Source organism: Gymnoscopelus braueri (assembly GCF_963280865.1).
Source record: "Gymnoscopelus braueri genome assembly, chromosome: 2".
NCBI classification, from domain to species: domain Eukaryota; kingdom Metazoa; phylum Chordata; class Actinopteri; order Myctophiformes; family Myctophidae; genus Gymnoscopelus; species Gymnoscopelus braueri.
This window is the reverse complement of record NC_137604.1, coordinates 27,361,125-27,384,184: the sequence shown is the minus strand read 5'-3', so window position 1 is coordinate 27,384,184 and position 23,060 is coordinate 27,361,125. Positions and strand designations below refer to the sequence as shown.

Here is a 23,060-nt window from a genome sequence, read left to right as displayed (position 1 = left end):
GTGTGTCTGCTCGCGCTTGCGTGCGTGTGTGTGTGTGTGTGTGTGTGTGTGTGTGTGTGTGTGTGTCTGCTCGCGCTTGCGTGTGTGTGTGTGTGTGTCTTTGGTTCCAGACGACTGGAGCAGAACTCCATCAAGGTGATTCCAGCTGGGGCCTTTTCCCCCTACAAGAAGCTACGCAGGATGTGAGTAGATGGGTGGATACTAACTACATGAAAAACACGCGTGTACACACTTAACCGTGTGACGCTTCAAAAGCATACTGTACAGCACACAGTACATCCTCATCGTTTATCTTTTGTACACTCTTAGTGGATAAATCGACAAATGGATAGATTAACACTGAAGATTTGACTGTGTCTATGTTGCATTTGTGCCTTATGCTGTACTGTGCTACTGTATAATTCTCTCTCTCTCCCCATCTCTCTCCATCTCTCCATATTTGTGTCTCCATGCCTCCACAGAGATCTGAGCAACAACCAGATATCAGAGTTGGCTTCCGATGCCTTCCAGGGTCTGCGTTCCCTCAACTCTCTGTGAGTTTGATGCCTAGACATACAGTATAAAAAATGCATAGTCAGTTCAGACTTAAGCCTGATTATGCACCTAGCCTTTAGTCGGAATCACACTGTGATGTTGTTTAGACGTTTGGATATCCTGATAATCTTCCTGTGACATCTCCAATTATTCATATTGATATAATCTCAACCCATCTTTAACCTTAGTGTGTGAGCAGCGTGTGTGTGTGTGTGTGTGTGTGTGTGTGTGTGTTGTTGTGTGTGTGTGTGTGTGTGTGCTGTGTGTGTGCGTGTGCGTGTGCGTGTGCGTGTGCGTGTGTAAGTGTGTAAGTGTTGTGTGTGGTGTGTGTGTGTTAGCCTGGAAACCCGGCGAATCTGCCAGTCTGGCAGATTAGTCTGGCCCCAGCTCGGTTGTGATTGATTTCGCTGCCTCCGAAGTTGTGGGGTTGTGTGTCAATAACTCAAATTATGAAAAAGCACAACCCTGATAATGAAGAAAACACCAGTCTCACAGCTGTCAAGTGGTGTCTGCTTTCTCCTTGGCCTGAATCTGAGGTCATTTGGTCTGCTTTGCATGTGAAAAGAGCTGGAAGAAGGTAGAGAGAAGAGAGGAGAAGAGAGGAGAGAAGAGAAGGGGAGAGGACAGTTATTTCATGAAAGAGTTATATTAAGGTCTCGTCTCTCCAAAGTCAATAATTCATAAACACTGAACTGCTGAATGGAGGCTTCTGCCACCCCATTACACATTCACCACAAGGAGAATGGGACACACACACTCACACATGCATGCATGCACGTACGCACCCCTGCACATTTGCACATACGCACACACACACACACGCACACAGCACACGCACACGCACACGCACACGCACACGCACGCACGCACACGCACACACACACACACACACACACACACACACACACACACACACACACACACACACACACACACACACAAGGCTTTTGCATTAAGCCAGATTGTGTGTCACTGTGGGTTGGTGCTCCATCAAAGTTTGGTGAGGAGATGCAAATGAGCCATCGATTCCTTAGTTTATGTGTTTTGAGCATGTCTGTTTTTGTACGCATGCACTTACGCGCGTTGTGTGTGTGTGTGTGTGTGTGTGTGTGTGTGTGTGTGTGTGTGTGCCTGTGCCTGTGTGTGTGTGTGTCCACTGTCCAATATATAAATGAGCCATCCACTCTCCACTTTGCGAGTTTCCCAAGCCCAGGTCTCGCTGGGACGGCCACTCAGCCCAATGATATAAACGCAGATGAAAACCACATGTCGTCAAAGTGTTGCTTCCACTGAGACACCCCAATCAACTCAGTGTTTGGACCCTATACACTCTACAACCCTGAGTGCTAGTTTAACTCTGAGAGTGTACAAATGAAACCAAATGGACCCATAAGGGTCCATTTGGTTTCATCTGTACACTCTCAGAGTTACAAATTGATGAATTAACACTGCGGATTGAATCAACAGTGGTCCATCTTTACACTCTCATTCCGGATTTGAACTGTGTACAAGATGATAATTGTGTGTATGAATGGTGGTTTGTGTCAGCCTTAGCCTGTTTGAATATATATACACAACATGATGTATTTAGAAGAAGCTGTCTCTGATATCACAGTGTACATTCCACACGGTGCTGACCCCCCCCCCCACCCCTCCACAGCTAGATTTATTATGTTTGTTTCCATTCGTGACATTTACAATTATGTGTAAACTGGTTTATTTGATTTTCTGCTCCACTCGTGGCCAGTTTGTTTAATTCCATTTTGATATACACCTGATGTGCGGCCAAGGGACACAGGCCTGAGATGACGTGCGTCCTTCCTTGTGGTGTGGAGATAAACAGTGGTTATCATGGTTACAGTACATGTTAATAACATGGTTACTGACGTCTCATTTGTCTTGCCCCAATTGTTACTTTGACTTTATATACAGTGTGAGTGCATTTCTAACTGAATGTTTTTGTTTCTGCTGTCCACAGGGTGCTGTATGGGAATAAGAATTACTGAAATATCCAAAGGGCTGTTTGAGGGTCTGTTTGCCTTACAGCTGCTGTGAGGTAAACAAACGCATACAGTAGTTCCACGCACGCACTGCGCGCACACGCAGCGCAACGCACGCACGCACACACACACACACACACACCACACACACACACACACACACACACACACACACACACACACACACACACACACACACAACACACACACACACACACACACACACACACACACACACACACACACAAACACACATACTTAAACTGAAGGTGAGCTGCATGAAAGAGCTCAAAGAGCTCACATTTACATTGTAACCGATGTTCCCTGCAAAATTAAATCATGTTTTAGTTAAGCTCCATGTAATGTTCTCTCTCTCTCTCTCTCTCTCTATCTCTCTCTCTCTCTCTCGCTCTCTCTCTCCAGGTTACTGAATGCCAATAAGATAGCTTGTCTCCGTGTGGATGCCTTTCAGGACCTCCACAACCTCAACCTGCTCTCCCTGTACGACAACAAGCTTCAAACCATCGCCAAAGGAACCTTCTCGTCACTCAGAGCCATCCAGACACTGTATGTCCTCAATACACCCAACAGTGCACCAAAATATTGTCCAGACTTGAGAACAGCACATGACACAAAATAAGAACCGTTGCAAATGTCAACTGTGTATACATCTATTGTGTATAGATTTGTCCATGTCTGTTCACTTACGCGTATGTGTGGTTTCTTCCCCAATGTGCAATTGCGGTGTGTCTATTTAACCAACTTGGAGATGTTAGGCCTCTAGGCTTCAGGCAGGGTTACCCTTTCCAAATCCCGGACGAGCCCCCAATGCAACCACATGAATTCAAATGCGGGTCTCCTACATGGGGTAACCTAAACATCTATATCCATTATATCCATGTGTGTTTGTGTCACCTTAGTCACCTTGCCCAGAACCCATTCATCTGTGACTGCCATCTCAAGTGGCTGGCAGACTACCTGCAAGACAACCCCATTGAGACCAGCGGTGCCCGCTGTACCAGCCCACGGCGACTGGCTAACAAACGCATCGGGCAGATCAAGAGCAAGAAGTTCCGTTGCTCAGGTACACACACGCACACGTCCAACACATGCACCAACAACACACACATCCATGTATAGAGTAGATGTATATGTGCCAAACACACACTCACGCGATCACATACAGAGCCGTTGAGTACGCTCAACTTTTTTACGTTATCTCGTTTTCCGAATGCACAGCTGTAGCCATCCCAGAAAACTCCTGCAGGGTGAAAGCTTTGCAGGAGGAAGCTTGGGACGGGGGGAGCTTTTGCAGTGGTTCTGTTTCTCATTGGCTTCACCCTCTTAACAGGGCTTCATGGGATGGCTCTGTCTGTGACCATAGAACTCAAGTTATAAAACATAACATAGCTCGTTATTAATGCACCACAGTACATAAAATATACACACGTCCAGACTCATAAACATACAGGGGACTTCACCTTCACATTCAAGTGGACCAGTGGTGGAAGATGAGCGTATAGCTATAAAACAATGTAGAGATACTCCATTACAAGCATTCCAAATTTAACTTGAGTAAATGCAAAAGTGTTGGCATCGGAACATGCTTACAGTTCCAAATGTAAAAGTACTCCTCATGCAGAATTGGTCCACTTTACAATTACTGTATTATTGCATTGTAATTAGTAATGCATGAATGTGTTCATCACTTCAATGTTGCAGCAGGTAACCTATAATAATACATCATCATTTATCAATGAATGAATGATTTTATTAATAATCTAAAAAGTTAACTAGTAACTAAACCTGTCAAATACTTGCATAGCGGAGTAAATACACTTAGTTACTTTCCACCACTGACACAGTGTCTAGCTGAATGACCGAGTATCTCCTCCTCTCCTGTCTGATCGTTCTGTTTTACTCTCAGAATGTACCTTCAGCCTCCCTCCCCACAATATTTTAGCATTCAGTGGGATCACACACACACACACCCACCACCACACACACACAAACACACACACACACACACACACACACACACACTTAACTACGCTTAACTTTGCTGTACCTTGTTTTTTCACTCATCTCTCTCTTCCTTTCTCTCTTTCACTCATTAGCTAGAGAACAGTATTTCATCCCAGGTATTGTATACAGAGCATGTGTGAGTGTGAGACACGTTGTAGTTACTCACAGCTGATGCTATCCGTTCACACTCACATACCCATGCTTTGCCTGACACCGTTTGAAATCTAAATACTTTATACATTTTTATTTGATTTGTGTGTGTGGTTTGACGTGTCCAGTGCACCATAATAACACTTATAATCTAACTAGCCAATGTCGGGTTAGAGATGACACCTCTGTCGCTGTATTGGGTTGGAAGAAACAAAATAAACCAAACAAAACAATGGTATTAACAAAAAGGTCCATGTCATTTTGCTTGACACACTAAAACATCAGTGTTCATTTAACGCAGAGAGTGTAAAAAATGTACCCATAAGAGATATAGTTAAATTAAACTAAGAGGATTTTACTGTGCATGTACGTTATAATATACAGCATATAGAGTATATGTGTGCATTTGCACTGGGATCACAGCAACTCTTTTTAATGCTAGCTACAGTAGGTTTTCGCGTTTTCATGCTTCCCAGCAGATCTAATGGTGGCTAATGTAGGAGCGTTTGTCCGCGAGCATCTGAGTCTGCTTCAGATGCTGCCGAACATCAAAAGTTCACGGAGCTTACCATGCTGGGCGGAATGCAGGGGGATATGCAAATGAGATGTGCATATGAGATCAGTAGCAGGGCTAAAGGCGGTCATTAGTGGAGCAGCACACTGGGGAGTTTGCCTATACAGTGTGTGTGTGTGTGGTGTGTGTGTGTGTGTGTGTGTGTGTGTGTGTGTGTGTGTGTGTGTGTGTGTGTGTGTGTGTGTGTGTGTGTGTGTGTGTGTGTGTGTGTGTTTGTGTGACAGCGAGAGAGGGGGACAGCCGGTTTGTGAGGGTTGAGATGAAGAAGAGAGAGAGAGAGAGATGAGAAAGACTGTCCGTCCATCTGTGTGTGTGTGTGTGTGTGTGTGTGTGTGTGTGTGTGGTGTGTTGTGTGTGTGTGCGTGTGCGTGTGTGTGGTCATTAATGCTGAAGCTCCTGGTGAGGACAGTGGTTTCAAAGCTCCAGATACCACATACAGGGCAAAGCTGAATAATTTAAGAACATTTGCGGTTGAATAGCTGAATAAATGATCTATTTCATGTGCTAACCTTGCTATCTCACCCGGGATCACTAGTTCTAGCAATCATTGCATGAAGTTCCCTATTTCATGGTGTGCCCCTCTGAGATCGTATCTTTTGATTAAACAAATGTTTAACAATCGCACAAAAATTTCCCAACCTGCCGCAGCACTGCTTTTGTTTCTGTCCAATTGAATTAATATTTCACTGTACTGCGCCAGGTTTGACTCAATTCCTGCGAGAAAGAAAGTACAGTACTATGGAAATAGTACATTTGCACTTGTAAATGCAATGTAAATGTTAACAGTTCTGTTAACCACATTGACCCTGGCATTCCTATTTTTGTCATCTCATTATAGTTCAAAGTTTTCAAAGATTTTCAAGAAATTTCAAAAATTCAAAATGTTCAAATACAGCAACAACATTGAGCTATTCTTCATACGACAAAGTATATAGGGCTTAAGTGGTTAACCCATTAAGACCTGATGCGATTCTACAAATGTCTTCTAAATCAGTAGTTCTTCCACTTTCAAATTATTAAAAAAATGTTCGTGCCACGCTGTGAGCTTGTATATCTGCTATTCTTACCACACAGATGCTTTCCCGGTTTTAAGTGGTTAAATATGGTTGTTCAAAGGCATGGACGTATCATTTGGCTTTGTGCACCCACTGAAGCTGGGCTGTTGTGTTGGTTGAAAAGCACCCACCAAATGCCACGTTGTGTTTTGCCAGCACAGTTCTCACCGTTCGCTCCCACTCCAAATGAATTACTACCTTGGGATTATACACAAAAAAGTAGCAGTTTTCTCAAAATAAAAAGAGTGAAATCCCTTCTTCTTTCTCCTACTGCCTCTCTCACACACTCAGGAGTACACCATGTGGGCTGTAAGTAACACACCTGTACACACTTTCACACTCTTCTCTCTCGCGTCAAATACATCTCCCTCCTCCGTGTGATCCTTGAGCTGGCACCCGACCTGACCTGACCTTCCCCTTGACCTCTAACACAGTGACCCGTATGACCCCTCCCTGGTTCCCTCTTGACTGTGTGTGAACACCAACAGTGACAACATCCAGGAAATATATCATGTGTCAATTGTTTTATCTATGCAATTTAATCCTCCGTGTAAAAATGCTTAAAAATGCTTATGCTCTCGTAGTTAAAATAGCACAGAGGATTTTGTACTCTATATCGATGTGTGTCAGTGCACGGTATATGCATAATGAGAGTGTGTGTTGTGGGGGGGGGCTCGCGAACGAGAGTGAGTGCGTGTGTGTAAACCTGTGTTTTGTGTTCATGTCTACGTCTGTCTCTTGGAGATCTCAGTGTGTCTCTTGCCTTTCTGAGCTGCTGTATACTCTCCCCACTCCTCTGCTACTTCCAGCCTGTTCCTCTATCCATCATGTTACTGTGTCTGTTACCTGTTCCTCTATCCACCATGTTACTGTGTATGTTACCTGTTCCTCTGTTCATTATGTTAGTGTGAATTAACTATTCCTCTCTTTTGACATGTGGGTCTGTCCCTCTGATCTCTTCTTGGCTTCATGCTTTCACCTGTTCACTTTTACTTTCAGTCTGCTCCTTTCCCCTTCTGCCAACACACTTTCACTCCCCAAAATGCATATCGTGACTTCTTGGGACAAATGTGACCAAACGTCAAACATGTTCGCTCTGCAGGAATGCGGAAGTGCCGTTCTCAAACCCAAGACGTAAAAGGGTGACACTAAAAAAGGGTCCGCTAAAAAAACTGTTAAAACGACGGAGGCGCGCCGTCGCTTCAGCCGACTCAGCGCCTTTTGAGTTATGTCCCGATAGGGACAGAATCGTAACTCATATCCCCCTAGTGAACATGTGGCGTTCATGTCCCCCCCTCCACTCAAACGTTTGACGTCTTGGGAGTGAGAATGCGTTGCCCCTTACCCCCTCTATCTTTATCCCTCTGTTTTCTTCTCTCCTCTGGTGTCCTCTCCTCTCCCCTAGATTCCTCTCCTCTCCTCTGGCGTCCTCTCCTTTCCTCTGGTGTCCTCTCCTCTCCCCTAGTTTCCTCTCCTCTCCTCTGGTGTCCTCTCCTCTCCTCTGGTGTCCTCTCCTCTCCCCTAGATTCCTCTCCTCTCCTCTGGTGTCCTCTCCTCTCCCCTAGATTCCTCTCCTCTCCTCTGGTGTCCTCTCCTCTCCCCTAGATTCCTCTCCTCTGGTGTCCTCTCCTCTCCCCTAGATTCCTCTCCTCTCCTCTGGTGTCCTCTCCTCTCCCCTAGTTTCCTCTCCTCTCCTCTGGTGTCCTCTCCTCTCCCCTAGATTCCTCTCCTCTGGCGTCCTCTCCTCTCCCATAGATTCCTCTCCTCTTCTCTGGGCATTCTCTCCTCTCCTCTAGATTCCTCTCCTCTCCCCCTAGATTCCTCTCCTCTCCTCTGGCGTCCTCTCCTCTCCTCTCTCCTGTGTCCCCTGTGTTCCGGTGGAGGAGCGGGTCAGTTAGCAGGTTGTTCCTTTGTGCTTGATCTAACCATGTGGCTGCCAGGTTCCTATAGTGGAACATGGTTCTGTCAAGCACCATGGAACGGCCCTGCACAACCCTGCAGCATGCGCCAAGACACAAGAGACAGCAACCTGCTTTGTGCCTGTGCAACCTGTGTGTGTGTGTGTGTGTGTGTGTGTGTGTGTGTGTGTGTGTGTGTGTGTGTGTGTGTGTGTGTGTGTGTGTGTGTGTGTGTGTGTGTGTGTGTGTGTGTGTGTGTGTGTGTGTGTGTGTGTGTGTGTGTGTGTGTGGTTTGACATTGTACAGTATGTACTCTAATCCTAACGGTTGATTTTTCAGTCTGGCAGGACTTAAACAAACTTGTGTGTGGTGTGTGTTAATCTGTAACATGTCAATTGAAAGTTATTGTTCGGTGCAATTGACCATATTCACTTGGTGGCCATTTTTCTCTTTATTTCACACTTGGGGGTGGGGGTATGATGTTAGAGCAAATGGCCACCATCCGTGATACTTATGTAACATTTTTGAAGTCAAGCAGATGGCCAATCATCCACACAATAAGAACCAACACAAATCTTCCAACATACTCTTGCAAAATCATCATACCATTTCCTACCGTACTCGTATGGATATATTCCCATTTAAAAACTCATTAAAACACTTTACAACTATCTATCTATCATTCACCAACTATCTCAGACAAAGATAATGGCCACCTGCTACACCTTCAAGAATGTTCCCAGTGTATCACCAGCTATTCTCCCTGGTTGTCCCCAGTGTGCGTCACTCACAGCCTGACCGGGTGACAGTAGAGAGCTAACAGTACAGTGTGTCACCATGTGCTTTATGACTCTGTGCACTGCAGGTACAGAGGACTACCGCAGTAAGCTGGGAGGGGGACTGCTTCGCCGACCTGGCGTGTCCTGAGAAGTGCCGCTGTGAGGGCACTACCGTCGACTGCTCCAACCAGAAACTCACCAAGATCCCGGACCACGTCCCCCAGTATACTGCTGAACTGTATGTCACTGTTCTCTGCACGTTTGTGTCGGTTTTAAACACTGAATACGCGCGTCGGTCTGGCATCGAAGTGTGTCTTTTAACTCACTCGCCATTCAAAAGTCTTCGGTCTCAACCTGCTCTCCTCTCTGCGTCTCTGTCTCTCTCGTTGTCTGTGTTCCCAGGCGACTGAAACAACAATGAGTTCACCGTGCTGGAGGCTACGGGGATCTTCAAGAAACTACCTCACTTGAGAAAGATGTAAGTTGTGATATGCCGCTTAAACCCTACAGCAGTGGTTCTCAAACTGCTTCAAGTCAATAACATAAGTTAGCCACAAATAACAAAAAACACGCAAGGATAATTTAGTGTGCTGGATTACCTATCTCAATCACGTTTCAAATATCAGCGAGGTTGATTTGCATACTATACTTGGAATCCAGTGGCTTCCTCTAAGACCAAACAAACAACAGTTGCTGTGGAAATGTACTGTGAGATGTATTCAATGGACTAAACATGCCCGATGGTCCTTTAACACAATTTAATACATTTGTTCTTTTTCTCTCTCCATCTCTCTCACCTGCTCTGTATCCCCCCCCCCCTTTTTGAATTTCACTCCCCTTTCTCTCCTTGCCTCCTTCTCTACCCTGTGTCCCTTCTCACTCTCACGTTCTCACTTTTCTCTCTTTCATTCCTCCTTTCCTTTTTTCCTCTCCCTCTCTTCCCGTCATTCCTCCCCCCCCCCCACCATCTCCACAGTAACCTGAGTAACAACCGCATCAGTGACATAGAGGAGGGGACATTTGAAGGGGCCACAGGGGTCAACGAGCTCATTTTGACCTCCAACAGACTGGAGAACGTACACCACCGCATGCTCAAGGGACTCGGCGGCCTCCGCACACTGTGAGCACACACACACACTCACACACACACACACACACACACACACACACACACACACACACACACACACACACACACACACACACACACACACACACACTCAACATATGCGTAATTGCAATCACATTATTCGGACAATTATGTATGTACCATGCAAATTTGTGTTCATACATAAACATTGTGGCAATGATACATAGGCACGCGCGCACACACACACACACACACACACACACACACACACACACACACACACACACACACACAGGTTTCCTAAGCATTTACGCTCACACACTTCGGCATGCACATTTTTTTTCTCTACAGTATATTTGTTCCCCTACATTTTTCCCTTTACACCAAATCTCTTCACCGAAAATAGCCGATCTACAAGCTCACAATGTGACGTACTGTGAGCTTGTACATCAGCTATTTTGCGAATGTTCGCCTATCGTGAATTTACCAGAATAGCGATGCTAGGGATCATGTGGTCATTTTACATTACTGTACTTGTGTGTGTGTGTGTGTGTGTGTGTAGGATGCTGAGGAGTAATCGTATCAGCTGTGTGAGTAACAGCAGTTTCGTGGGGCTGAGCTCGGTTCGTCTGTTGTCTCTCTATGACAACCAGATCACCTCCATGAGCCCTGGAGCCTTCGACACTCTGCATGCCTTGTCAACACTGTGAGTATACACATTAGGGCTGCACGTCACATTGTAATCATGATCACCCTTTGGGCTCGCCACAATTAAATGAGCATGATCGTCCAAGTTCATGACATTTATTGATGTATTAAAGGTAGGGTAAGTGATATTTTTTGGTTAAAACAAAAAGTATTTTGTTAAAAGGTTAAATCACTATATTCTGATAGTAATCATTGCTATAGAGTGTTTGTTCAGTAAAAGGAGTCTCCCCGTCTCTCCAGCTCTTTAACAAACAGAAAATACATTTTCCGGTAGGTGTCAAAATCTCAGCCAATCAGGAGAAAGTACCCATTTTTAAGCTTCATTTTTATAGTGTTCCAGTTCCAATTTTGCCTGCTCATTTCTTAGTGTCATCACTTCCAATTTCACTTGTTTAATCTATATCCTGATTGAGTTCTCTATCCTGATTGGATAAAATTGTAAATGAAACTGAAACTGAAACGAAAATGCATTTTCTGTTTTATAAAGAGCTGGAGAGACAAGGAGACTCCTTTTACTGAACAAACACTCTATAGCAATGAGTACTATCAGAATATAGAGCTATTTAACACTTATTTTACCCAAAGAAAATCACTTACCCTACCTTTAATTCAGTGGTTTTGAAAGTGGGGTCCGGGGACCTCCAACAGACCCCCAAATAAATATCAAAAGTTTGAGACCGCTGTGTTAAAGGAATGTACAAGTAAAAGCAGTGCTCTGTTGATTGAATTTAGTGTTACGTTTTGTTCATTCTGAGATGTACAGAATTTACAGTAGGTGAATAAGGACCAATTTTATTTTGATTCAGATGAACAGTAGTACAGCATGAATGTGAATGTTTATTGTGACAGTGCAATGAAAATAGTTTACTCAAAATCAATGAATAATCATGATAAATAATCGTGATATCAATATTGATCAAAATAATCGTGATACACCACTTTACGCTACGCTACGCTACGTCACGCTACGCTACGTCACGCTACGCTACGTCACGTCAAGCTATGTCACGTCACGCTACGTCACGTCACGTCACGTTACATTACGTAATATAATGTTATGTCTATATCTCTCTCTTCCTTAGCAACCTGCTGGCCAATCCATTCAACTGTAACTGCCATCTGGCCTGGCTCGGTGATTGGCTGAGGAAGAAGCGTATTGTCACGGGCAACCCCCGCTGTCAGAGTCCTTACTTCCTGAAGGAGATCCCCATCCAGGATGTGGCTGTCCAGGACTTTGCTTGTGATGAGGGTTAGCATGATGTTAGCTTTTCGTAATATGAATGCTTGAGATGCCATCTGCCATGTGCCATCTGCCTTCTGGCTGGCAGATGTTTTGTTTAGTTTTTGACGGTGACATTGCCGAAGGAACACAGTGTAATCCTCAGTGGGCGGCCGTAGATGAGTAGATAGAGAGGCTGTCTGGGAATCGGAAGGTCGCTGGTTTGCTCCTCGGCTCACCCATACGTCATTTGAGCCAAATGAGCAGCTATCTGCTGGGTAAAACGCAGAAAAGTAATTTCCCCTTCCTGGGGACCAGTAACCCTCCCCTACCCACCCAATTTAACTCCATGAGTGAATGTGAATCCGTGAATGTGAGTCCGGCTAAATTAATACTTTGGATATTTTACTGTGAAAATGAGAAACACTGCTGACACTCCATTGTCACACTCCTCCCTCCCTCCCTTTGTACGCCTCTTCCATCCACTCCATCCAGGTAATGATGACAACAGCTGTTCACCAGTGTTGCGGTGCCCAGCAGAGTGTTCCTGTCTGGACACGGTGGTCCGCTGCAGCAACAAGGGCCTCACCACCCTGCCTAAAGGCCTCCCCTTGGAGACCACCGAGCTGTACGTTTAATATGAATAACTCCCACCTTTGAAATGGCTCCTGCGCATAGGAGGTGGCGCCTCGTCTCCACCTCCCCGTGAATGTTAATAAAATCCTGCACTACTAATGGAATATATAAGTACTGCAGCATTAGGCGGGAGGGTGGGGAGGTGGGGGGGAGCTCAATGGCAAGCATTGTGGCACCACATTTGCCATCTCAGCAAAACGTTAAAGTTCAGGATGCTCTAGAGAATTAAAATAAGTCATGACATTGGATTTTTAATCTTCTATATTTTGGGTGGCACCGCCTAGCATAGATTTAGTCCAGATCTGTGTTTGGAGTTGAATATATTTGAAGAAACACGCATCAGCAGCTCAAATGAATTTTAGCTACAGCACATATGTATGAGGGAGATTTGATACCAGAAACAGATGCCAGCACATTCGCACACACACACGTTTCCCTTGTGATCAAGAAACGTATTAGCTCGAAATTGATGTCATTCGATAGGTAAGATATTCTTTTAGATCAGTCGCTATTTCCTCCTGTGGGGAACATGAGAACTCAGTTCTCCGGTATTAATAAAGACTTAATTAAGACTCTGAATTAATAGGAGACTGTCACGCAACAACAGCAGTAGGATGTCAGAAGTGTGCATGTGCGTGCGTGCGTGCGTGCGTGCGTGCGTGCGTGCGTGCGTGCGTGCGTGCGTGCGTGCGTGCGTGCGTGCGTGCGTGCGTGCGTGTGTGTGTGCTGTGCGCGTGTGTGCGTGTGCATGTGTGTGTGTGTGTTTGACTGAGTACATTAGGCTGCCTGTGGGGATATTAAACTCCAGTGTTTATTATGGCTCCAGCAGTAATGACTGTTCGCACTGCTGGAGATGAGGTATTTCCTACATGGTGAAATAACTTGATTTCTCTCTCTCTTTCTCTCTCCCTCTTTTCCAATCCTCCTCCCATCCTCCACATATCTGTCTTTTTTCATGTACTTTGTAATTAACCTCTCATAACCATATCTGTCTGTCTGTCTGTCTCTGTCTGTCTGTCTGTCGCTGTCTGTCGCTCTCTCTCTCTCTCTCTCTATCTCTCTCTCTCTCGCTCTCGCTCTCTCTCTCTCTCTCTCTCTCTCTCTCTCTCTCTCTCTCTCTCGCTCTCTCTCTCTCTCTCTCTCTCTCTCTCTCTCTCTCTCTCTCTCTCTCTCTCTCTCTCTCTCTCTGTATCTTTGTGTCCTTGTTATAGGTATCTGGATGGTAACCACTTCACTCAGGTCCCTGTGGAGCTCTCCAATTACAAGCACTTGACACTCATGTAAGTCCCGCCCACGTAGAACCACACACACGCACGCACGCACGCACACACACACACACACACACACACATATACTCACACAAATTAAGCCATTTACACGCACACACATACATGAATCTAAACAAAACACTATTCACACACACTCACAAGCACGCACACACACACACACACACACACGCGCACACACACACACACACACACACACACACACACACACACACACACACACACACACACACACACACACACACACACACACACACACACACACACACACACACACACACACACACACACACACACACACACACACACACACACACACACACACTGAAGTGGTAGCGTGACTTGGCTTATGTTTCTCTGCTCTGCCTTTGAAGTCCAATACTAACTGAACAGGGTTCTGTATTCTATCACTTCTGCTGTTTTCATGTACGTATGACACTTATGTGTGTGTGTGGTTAACCTCTGGACTCTCCCCACCCAGCTTACTGCACAAATAGCATGTGTGTGTGCACATACACGCACATGTACAGTATGTGCACAGTAGTGTGTTTGCATGGGAGTAACTGATTGTTTGTGCATTACAGTATGTACGTACGTATATCATGATTGCGCATGTGTTGATATGTGTGTGTGTGCCTGTGTGTGTGTTTTATGTTGTTTGTTGTGATTTCCTTTTTGCAGTGATTTGAGTAACAACCAGATCAGCACGTTGTCCAACCACAGCCTGAGTAACATGTCCGAGCTGCTTACCCTGTGAGTCCGCCTTTACATTGTGTGTGTGTGTGTGTGTGTGTGTGTGTGTGTGTGTGTGTGTGTGTGTGTGTGTGTGTGTGTGTGTGTGTGTGTGTGTGTGTGTGTGTGTGTGTGTGTGTCTGTGTGTGTGTCTGTGTGTGTGTCTGTCTGTGTGTGTGTGTGCACTTACCTCAGGATGACTGGGTTGTGTGTGCATTTTGTTTGCTCAGTGTTCAACAGATTGTAATCATAAACATTGCTGTGTTCAGAAAAGCCTGGCTGCATTTTGAAATGTTGAATAATTCCTGGGTGAAATGTTGAATAATGTCCTAATGCTGACTCACATGATTTTGTGTGTGTGTGTGTGTGTGTGTGTGTGTGTGTGTGTGTGTGTGTGTGTGTGTGTGTGTGTGTGTGTGTGTGTGCGCTCGTGAAGCATCCTGAGCTACAACCGTCTCCGCTGTATACCAGTGAGGGCCTTTGATGGACTCAAGTCACTTCGTCTACTGTGAGTACATATCTCTGTACGGACAGGCATTCCATTAACGTCGCTAATGAAATCTGTGCTTTACCTGAGAAAGCCTGGTTAGAATGAATGTCAGCTCCCACTTAAGGCTCAAGCCGTTCCATTAACACACATCGGCTGTGTCTCGTCAATGTTAAGTCAAACGAGGCAGTGGTTCTCAAACGTTTTCATGTGAAGGACCCCCAAAATTATAAATCTTTGGTGGACCCCCGATCTCATATTTTGTGACAGTGTCCTCCAGAAGCAAAGATTTGTTCGCTTTAAAACATACATTCAAAGATTTGCACAAATATTCACGATTTATCAAAAATAGCATATCTACAAGCTCATAGCGTGGCACTAGGTGCAGCGCTATGAGCTTGTATATCTGCTATTTTTGAATAACATAATGGTTAAAGTGGTTAAAATGATTGTGACGCTAATTTAGTAACTAATTGTAACTAATTTAGCTGGGGACCCCCTGATACCCCCCCAAGGACCCCTGGGGGTCCCCGGACCCCACTTTGAGAACCAATGCTGTAAGTAATCCAGGACAGTCGATCGCCATAAAGACGATATCATGTTGCAAAACAAAGCCAAAATGAGAGTGGTGTTCTTCTAAGCAGTGTAACAAAACCCTAATGATAGGACACTACAAAGAGTTCATAAGTTGTTTTTGTTGAAAAAGTGACATATGACTTTAAATTGGTTTAATTATTGGATACCACAGCCAACCGTGTCCTCGTACTATTGGATCTAAACTCCATGCTCTAAAAGTCTTGGCACTTGCAGGGCTATGGGATCTAAACTCCATGCTGTCAGGGGGATGGGATCCAAAAGCCACAACACTCAGACTGCAAATGTTATAGAGGCAACAAAACTTCTATGTGCTCTTATTTTAATAATGTAAATTTTGTTTGTAAAAGATTATTGATGAATGGTCACTAATAATAATAATAAACTTTATTTGTATAGAACCCTGACATGAAATGCAGCTCAAAGTGCTTTACAGAAAAAGATCTAAGGGTAAAGCTGTACACAGTTTACTGATCTGACGAACGTCCTTGTCAGTGGTCTGGAAGAGAAATGCTGAAATTCGCTGTATTTCTCTGAAAAACTTTGTAAAGCAGCTGAAGCAGTTCATTCATTTGGATGTTTTTATTATAAAGAGTTATACAGAGAGATGGAATATAGGAGGGACACCGCAGACATATCCCCAAGGTGTTTGGGTGCAATGTGTACTTGGTCTACTACCTTTCCGCCTGTTGGACATTATTTGAGACACAGCTAAATAAAGCTTGACAGTTAGTCTGCTACAGAACAGGCTAGTTCAGCACTGCAGTATAAGATACCTTGGTTACTGAGCAGGGGACTCCGATAAACCACAGTAATGGAACAGAACTGTTACTTAAAGGCTGATTTTGTGCTTTATTTTCCAGTTCAGGTTAAAAGCTAGGACGGCTGCATAATGCTGGCCCAAATTAATAATGGGTGTGTTAGATTTAGATCAGATGTGCATTGACAATACTGTTGACTACTGTCTGTGCTTGCACATTGGTACTCCCTAGCATGGCTCTGGGCGCACCAACATTTAATACACCCATTATAAATGTTATTAGCTGCAACCACATCGTTCCTAGCCTGTCATGTTTTTAACCCGTTAAGACCTGGAACGTAATCTGTGTCACTTAAGATTTCTTTGGCTATTCAAAAATAGCAGATATACAAGCTCATAGCGCGGCACCGAGTTTGTAGATCTGCTATTTTCGGAAGAATCGTGAAAATGTGTGCAAATCTTTGTATATATATTTTATCAAAGCGAACATTTCTTACTCAAATCTTTGCTTCTCGGGGGCCCTGGAACAAAATATTTTGAGATGAGGGTCCGCGGCAATATATATAATTTTGGGGGTCCCTAACATGAAAAGGTTTTGAACACACCACTGTACCAACATAAGTTTTTTCAGAAAACTGTTGGGATTTAGAAGATCTTTTTTTTTTATCAGCCTCAGGTCTTAAGGGGTTAATCTGCTGTAGGTTTTAACCTGAACTGAAAAACAAATCATCCTAGGGGTTCATACCCCTTTAAATTGGCCAGACTTATCTAAATAAGCCGGCTGATGTTGCATTATGTTTGCTCCCTGTGCCTGTCTTTCTCATCTTTTTATCTTCTGTTTTTCTCTCTCTTCCTTTCTCTATTTCTCTCTCTCTCTCCTTAGATCTCTCCATGGTAACGATATATCTGTGATTCCAGAGGGAGCTTTCAAAGACCTGTCAGCACTCTCCCACCTGTGAGTGGCACACACACGCACGCACACCGCGCGCACACACACACACACACACACACACACACACACACACACACACACACACACACACGAGAGAGGAAGACAGAGAAGGCTAAATCACATCGCCATTTGGTCTGTGTCTCTTTTATATTTTGTGATAGAAGTGTCTGCCTACACACATTATAGAATAGCAGAAGGAAGCACATTATCATGACAATGAGGCAAATGTCTATTCAGTGAGGCTTGTCTTTACTGTGTCTATTCAGCGAGGCTTGTCTCTACTGGTATTGGGCTGTCGAAAGGAGCTGAGCAACAAACCCATCAACAGCCCTTCCCCTTCCCTTCTACTTGCTCCTCCTCCTCCTCTCCCCTATTCAAATTGGTGCTTTAGTAGTTGACACTTGACCACTCTGCAAAATCCAGATTTTTTACACTCTCAGAGTTTAATCAACTCTCAGGATTTTGCATCCCATTGAGATCAAAGATCTCCTCCTGCACAGCATGAGTAATACTGTACATAGATCATTCCTTTTGACACATGGGTCCACTGGGGTCAGTTTTCTACGCTCTCAGAGTTAAATGAACACTCAAGATTCTACTGTGTAGACAATACTGTCTCGCCCACTAGCACTACTCAGCAGGTTTTGTATATAATGTTACTACAGTAAAAAATAGAGATTCATATATAATATATGTAATGTCATCATTTTAAATTACCCTCTTATTACTAGTATAATGCATTTTTTTCAATTTTACTGTACCACTTATGTCCTATTTAACTCGTTATTTGTTGTACAATGGTGTCGTGCAGCAAAAACAGCCAATCTGCAACCTCACAACACAGCTTGTAGATCTGCTATTTTTGAAATGTTTTGCCTATAATGACATGCCTAAAATAGGGATGCCAGGTTGAAAGTGGTTTCATTCCTAAATAATTTCTGTCTTTCGTTTTTAAATATTACCAGAGAAATGGTATTCATGTTGAGCCCTCACTATGATCAGACCAACACAATTATGTCCTGCCCCTCCACGCCCGTCTCTCGGGTCTCGTTCTTGACTTGCGGCTGTGAATGCAGCACTAATACATTTGAAGTATCTTCTGTTGAACTCATTGCCTGTGTTTTCCCTCTTTCCTCTCATCCACTGGCAGCGCCCTGGGGGCCAATCCGTTGTACTGTGACTGCCATATGCAGTGGTTGTCTGACTGGGTGAAGAGCGGCTACAAGGAGCCTGGCATCGCTCGCTGTGCCGGCCCCGGGGACATGACTGACAAGCTGCTGCTCACCACACCTTCCAAGAAGTTCACCTGCTCAGGTACACCCACCCTCTCACAAGCACACCACAATACGTGAATACAGTATACGGGAAAGTCACACACACTGATGTTGTACACTCACGCAGTGACCCAGTCACACACGTGCGCACACACTACGCACTATGCACACACACACACACGCACACACACTTTGAAACTACAATAAAGAAATGCTATTGACTATACTATTATAATACTATAACTAAGTGCTATATGTATTTTTGCGTTGATCTAATGGATGCATTGTAGAAGTCCTGGGGCGTTGTGGTTTTCTGGTGCCAGGTACAGTAGCCAATCACATCCCGGTACTACAGTACTTTCATATTAGTGCCCTTCCCAGATCCTTAACCCTTGACTCCAACCAGAATGCACCTTGTTTCCTTCCTGGCCCGTCCTGATGTTCTCACCCTGACTGTGTCACACTGAATTCACACCAGCAGCGGTAGTGATTTCTACCGCTGCTATTGTGATCCTGACCGTGTTACTCCTGATATTGTGACCCTGACAGTGTTACTCCTGATATTGTGACCCTTACCGTGTTACTCCTGATATTGTGGCCCTGCGTTACTCCTGATATTGTGACCCTGACAGTGTTACACCTGATATTGTGACCCTGCGTTACTCCTGATATTGTGACCCTGACAGTGTTACACCTGATATTGTGGCCCTGCGTTACTCCTGATATTGTGATCCTGACAGTGTTTCTCCTGATATTGTGACCCTTACCGTGTTACTCCTGATATTGTGGCCCTGCGTTACTCCTGATATTGTGATCCTGACAGTGTTACTCCTGATATTGTGACCCTGACAGTGTTTCTCCTGATATTGTGACCCTGACAGTGTTACTCCTGATATTGTGACCCTGACAGTGTTACTCCTGATATTGTGACCCTGACAGTGTTACTCCTCCTGATATTGTGACCCTGACAGTGTTACTCCTGATATTGTGACCCTGACAGTGTTACTCCTGAATGCAAAACTGTGACATTCTCTCATGAAACTATTGGAAAATGTGTTGGAATGTGTTCCCATTGTCCAGGTCCTGTAAAACAAAAACAAAACAAAGGAAAACAAATTAACTAAACCAAAGAAAAACCTCATACTCATTATTTCTGGGAACAGCCACACCAGCTTAAATGAGGATTCCATATGACATCTTTCTCACTTTTGTACAATGTATTATTATTCACCAAGAAAAACCATGTAGCTAAATGCAATGAACCACTGCAAGAGAATGGAAGGAAGAAAGGATTATTTATTCTTGGTGGCTTTACACTTACACATTTTAAACTTAAAAAGTGTCGAGCAACATTCTTTTCAGTGGAAAATACATATTTTTTGTTGAGTGACAGAATATATTAGCCTTTAGTGTCGATGACAAACAATTTCAGAGTAGATTACTTTTTGCAGACACGTTTTTTGCTGATCCCTGGTTGAATTATGTATGCGTTTGACTCTTCTACAGTAAATGTATAAAAGTATATAATGTATCTCTTTGTGTGTGTGTGTGTGTGTGTGTGTGTGTGTGTGTGTGTGTGTGTGTGTGTGTGTGTGTGTGTGTGGTGTGTGTGTGTGTGTGTGTGTGTGTGTGTGTGTGTGTGTGTGTGTGTGTGTCTCAAACAGGCCCAGTGGATGTGAACATCCAGGCTAAGTGTGACCCCTGTCTGTCGAACCCTTGTAAGAACGATGGCACATGTGCCAATGACCCGGTACTCTACTACCGATGCACCTGTCCCTATGGATATAAGGTAGACACACACACACACACGCACGCACGCGCACACAGACACACAGACACACAGACACACACAGACAATACATTTTCAGTCGAATTGATTCTATCTAATCCTTGAGGAAAGCTTTGTTTAAGTAGATAATGATCATCTCCTCTCTCTCTCTCTCTCTCTCTCTCTCTCTCTCTCTCTCTCTCTCTCTCTCTCTCTCTCTCTCTCTCTCTCTCTCTCTCTCTCTTTCTCTCTCTGTAGGGTCAGGACTGTGATGAGCCCATCCATGCCTGTATCAGTAACCCCTGTCAGAACTCTGGCACCTGTCACCTGAAAGAAGGAGAGGAGAGCAACTTCTGGTAAGCAAGACACACACACGCACGCACGCACGCACGCACGCATGCACGCACGCATGCACGCGCACTGTGCTTTGAACCTTTTGTTCATGGACTCTTTTAAAGGCTTCGTTCAAATACCAATATACCATAAGAAGATTGGCTCACGTATCAGATAACCCAGTGAGCTTGGGAGCTTAGTCCACGCAGTATGTCATCCATGGACATCAGTCAGATCGTGCAATCAATAGTAATGTATTGATAATGAGGAGGGGGAATGAATGTACGGGAAGTGGTGGTCCAGTTCAGGCATCTTCCTGTCTGTGAGGCAGAGAATAGTCATGTCTTCATTAGTCTGAATGTTGTGGACGGGGCACTAAAGCCTGATTTATACTTAGTGGTGCTCCGTGGTCTCGTACTGAAAATATGCACGCAAATAGGTAACTTAGACATAATGCCTATCTACATTTTCCTTGTAATTACAACCACCCACTAGCACCATGTGCCATCTCTTATTGTCTGCCCCTCTCTCTCTCTTTCAGTCTGCCTCTCTCTCTCTCTCTCTTTCTGTCTGCCTCTCTCTCTCTCTCTCTCTCTCTCTCTCTCTCTCTCTCTCTCTCTCTCTCTCTCTCTCTCTCTCTCACACCCTCTGTCTTTGTTTTATTCTCTCCCTCAGTCTCTTAGCCTGCCTGTCTCTCTATCTGTGATCACGTCCTGTCTTTCTCTCATTCTGTCTATCTTTTTCTTTGTCCTAGGAGGTGGAATATTCATAGTGAAGAACAGTCATTGACTATATAATGAGATATTAATCTGCCTGAGTGCGTTCCGCATAAGAGCGCTTTATTAGGCCCATACAGTGTGTGTGTGTGTGTGTGTGTGTGTGTGTGTGTGTGTGTGTGTGTGTGTGTGTGTGTGTGTGTGTGTGTGTGTGTGTGTGTGTGTGTGTGTGTGTGTGTGTGTGTGTGTGTGTGTGTGTGCAGTAATAAACCTGAGTAGTAGTTATAGAGTTGAGGCACGCGTTTACAGAGTAATGACTCTCCACTGGGAATACAGAGCTGACGCTGCTGTTATGAGATGTTATGCGTGCATGCGTATGTGTGTGTGTGTGTGTGTGTGTGTGTGTGTGTGTGTGTGCGTGTGCGTGTGCGTGTGTGTGTGTGTGTGTGTGAGTACGTGTGCATGCTTGTGTGTGTGTGTGTGTAGGTTGAAGTGTGTCTGTGTCATTGTGCTCTATATGTACATGTGTTTGTGTGAGACTGACACAAGACAATGTGCATGAGCGTCCTTGCCGTAGACAATTCCCCAAAGGTTTCGACGTTTCTCCCAGCATACACTCGCTGGAGTGTGATGCAGAGTGTGCAAAAATGGTAACCTGTGTGTATTGTGGCGTGTGGCTCGTCAGGTGTGTGTGTCCGGAGGGCTTTGAGGGCGACATGTGTGAGATCAACGTCGACGACTGTGAAGACAATGACTGCGAGAACAACTCCACCTGCGTTGATGGCATCAACAACTACACATGCATGTGTTCACCAGAGTACACAGGTACTGTAAGACACACTCAGGCACGCACACACGCAGGCACAGAGACACACACACACACACACACACACACACACACACACACACACACACACACACACACACACACACACACACACACACACACACACACACACACACACACGCACACACACACACACACACACACACATTCCAAGGTTATTATAGTTTTTGATTTTATTTTCATGCACATTTGCACTACGTTGAGGAACAAATGCCACCCTTTTATGAGATACGCAGAGATACGCAAATCGGTACACATCATCTCTATAGTCAAGATGGATCTGTCCGATTCTTCATATTCCATCAACATTGCTGGCCCACAATAACCTACCTGACCTGTGCTCCGAGGAGCACTTTTTCTAGTTTTGATTTGTTTTCAAAGCGGGTTGGTTTTTATTAGTTTTAGTGTTACTTTTAGATTTTTATTGTAATATGGATTAGTCAGGGGCAAGATTCAACAAGGTCAGAAAATGTGCAAAAATAGCAGGTCTACTTTTGCTGATTTTGGCAAAGACTAAAACTAAGGACATTTTTCCCTATGATTAAATTTGTTTTGTAAACGCACAATACAGTTTCAGTTAGTTATATTTTTGTAAAGCCCTTTTTTAAACTAAAATGTTTTTCCAATTCTAGTTTTGGTTATG

The 23,060-nt window shown here is 44.4% G+C and overlaps 1 protein-coding gene across 1 annotated transcript in view; it reads left to right on the top strand.

Moving 5' to 3' along the window:
• slit2 (slit homolog 2) overlaps nt 1–23,060 on the top strand; it is a 92,423-nt gene that overhangs the window by 60,042 nt on the left and 9,321 nt on the right. The window contains 20 exon segments of the mRNA XM_080441785.1: nt 111–182; nt 462–533; nt 2,513–2,531; nt 2,533–2,585; nt 2,958–3,101; nt 3,455–3,618; nt 9,102–9,127; nt 9,129–9,253; nt 9,992–10,135; nt 10,668–10,811; nt 11,896–12,062; nt 12,528–12,660; nt 13,880–13,948; nt 14,636–14,707; nt 15,123–15,194; nt 17,411–17,482; nt 18,630–18,793; nt 20,418–20,542; nt 20,780–20,877; nt 22,256–22,395. Coding sequence (XP_080297911.1) covers nt 111–182; nt 462–533; nt 2,513–2,531; nt 2,533–2,585; nt 2,958–3,101; nt 3,455–3,618; nt 9,102–9,127; nt 9,129–9,253; nt 9,992–10,135; nt 10,668–10,811; nt 11,896–12,062; nt 12,528–12,660; nt 13,880–13,948; nt 14,636–14,707; nt 15,123–15,194; nt 17,411–17,482; nt 18,630–18,793; nt 20,418–20,542; nt 20,780–20,877; nt 22,256–22,395 — 2,075 coding nt within the window.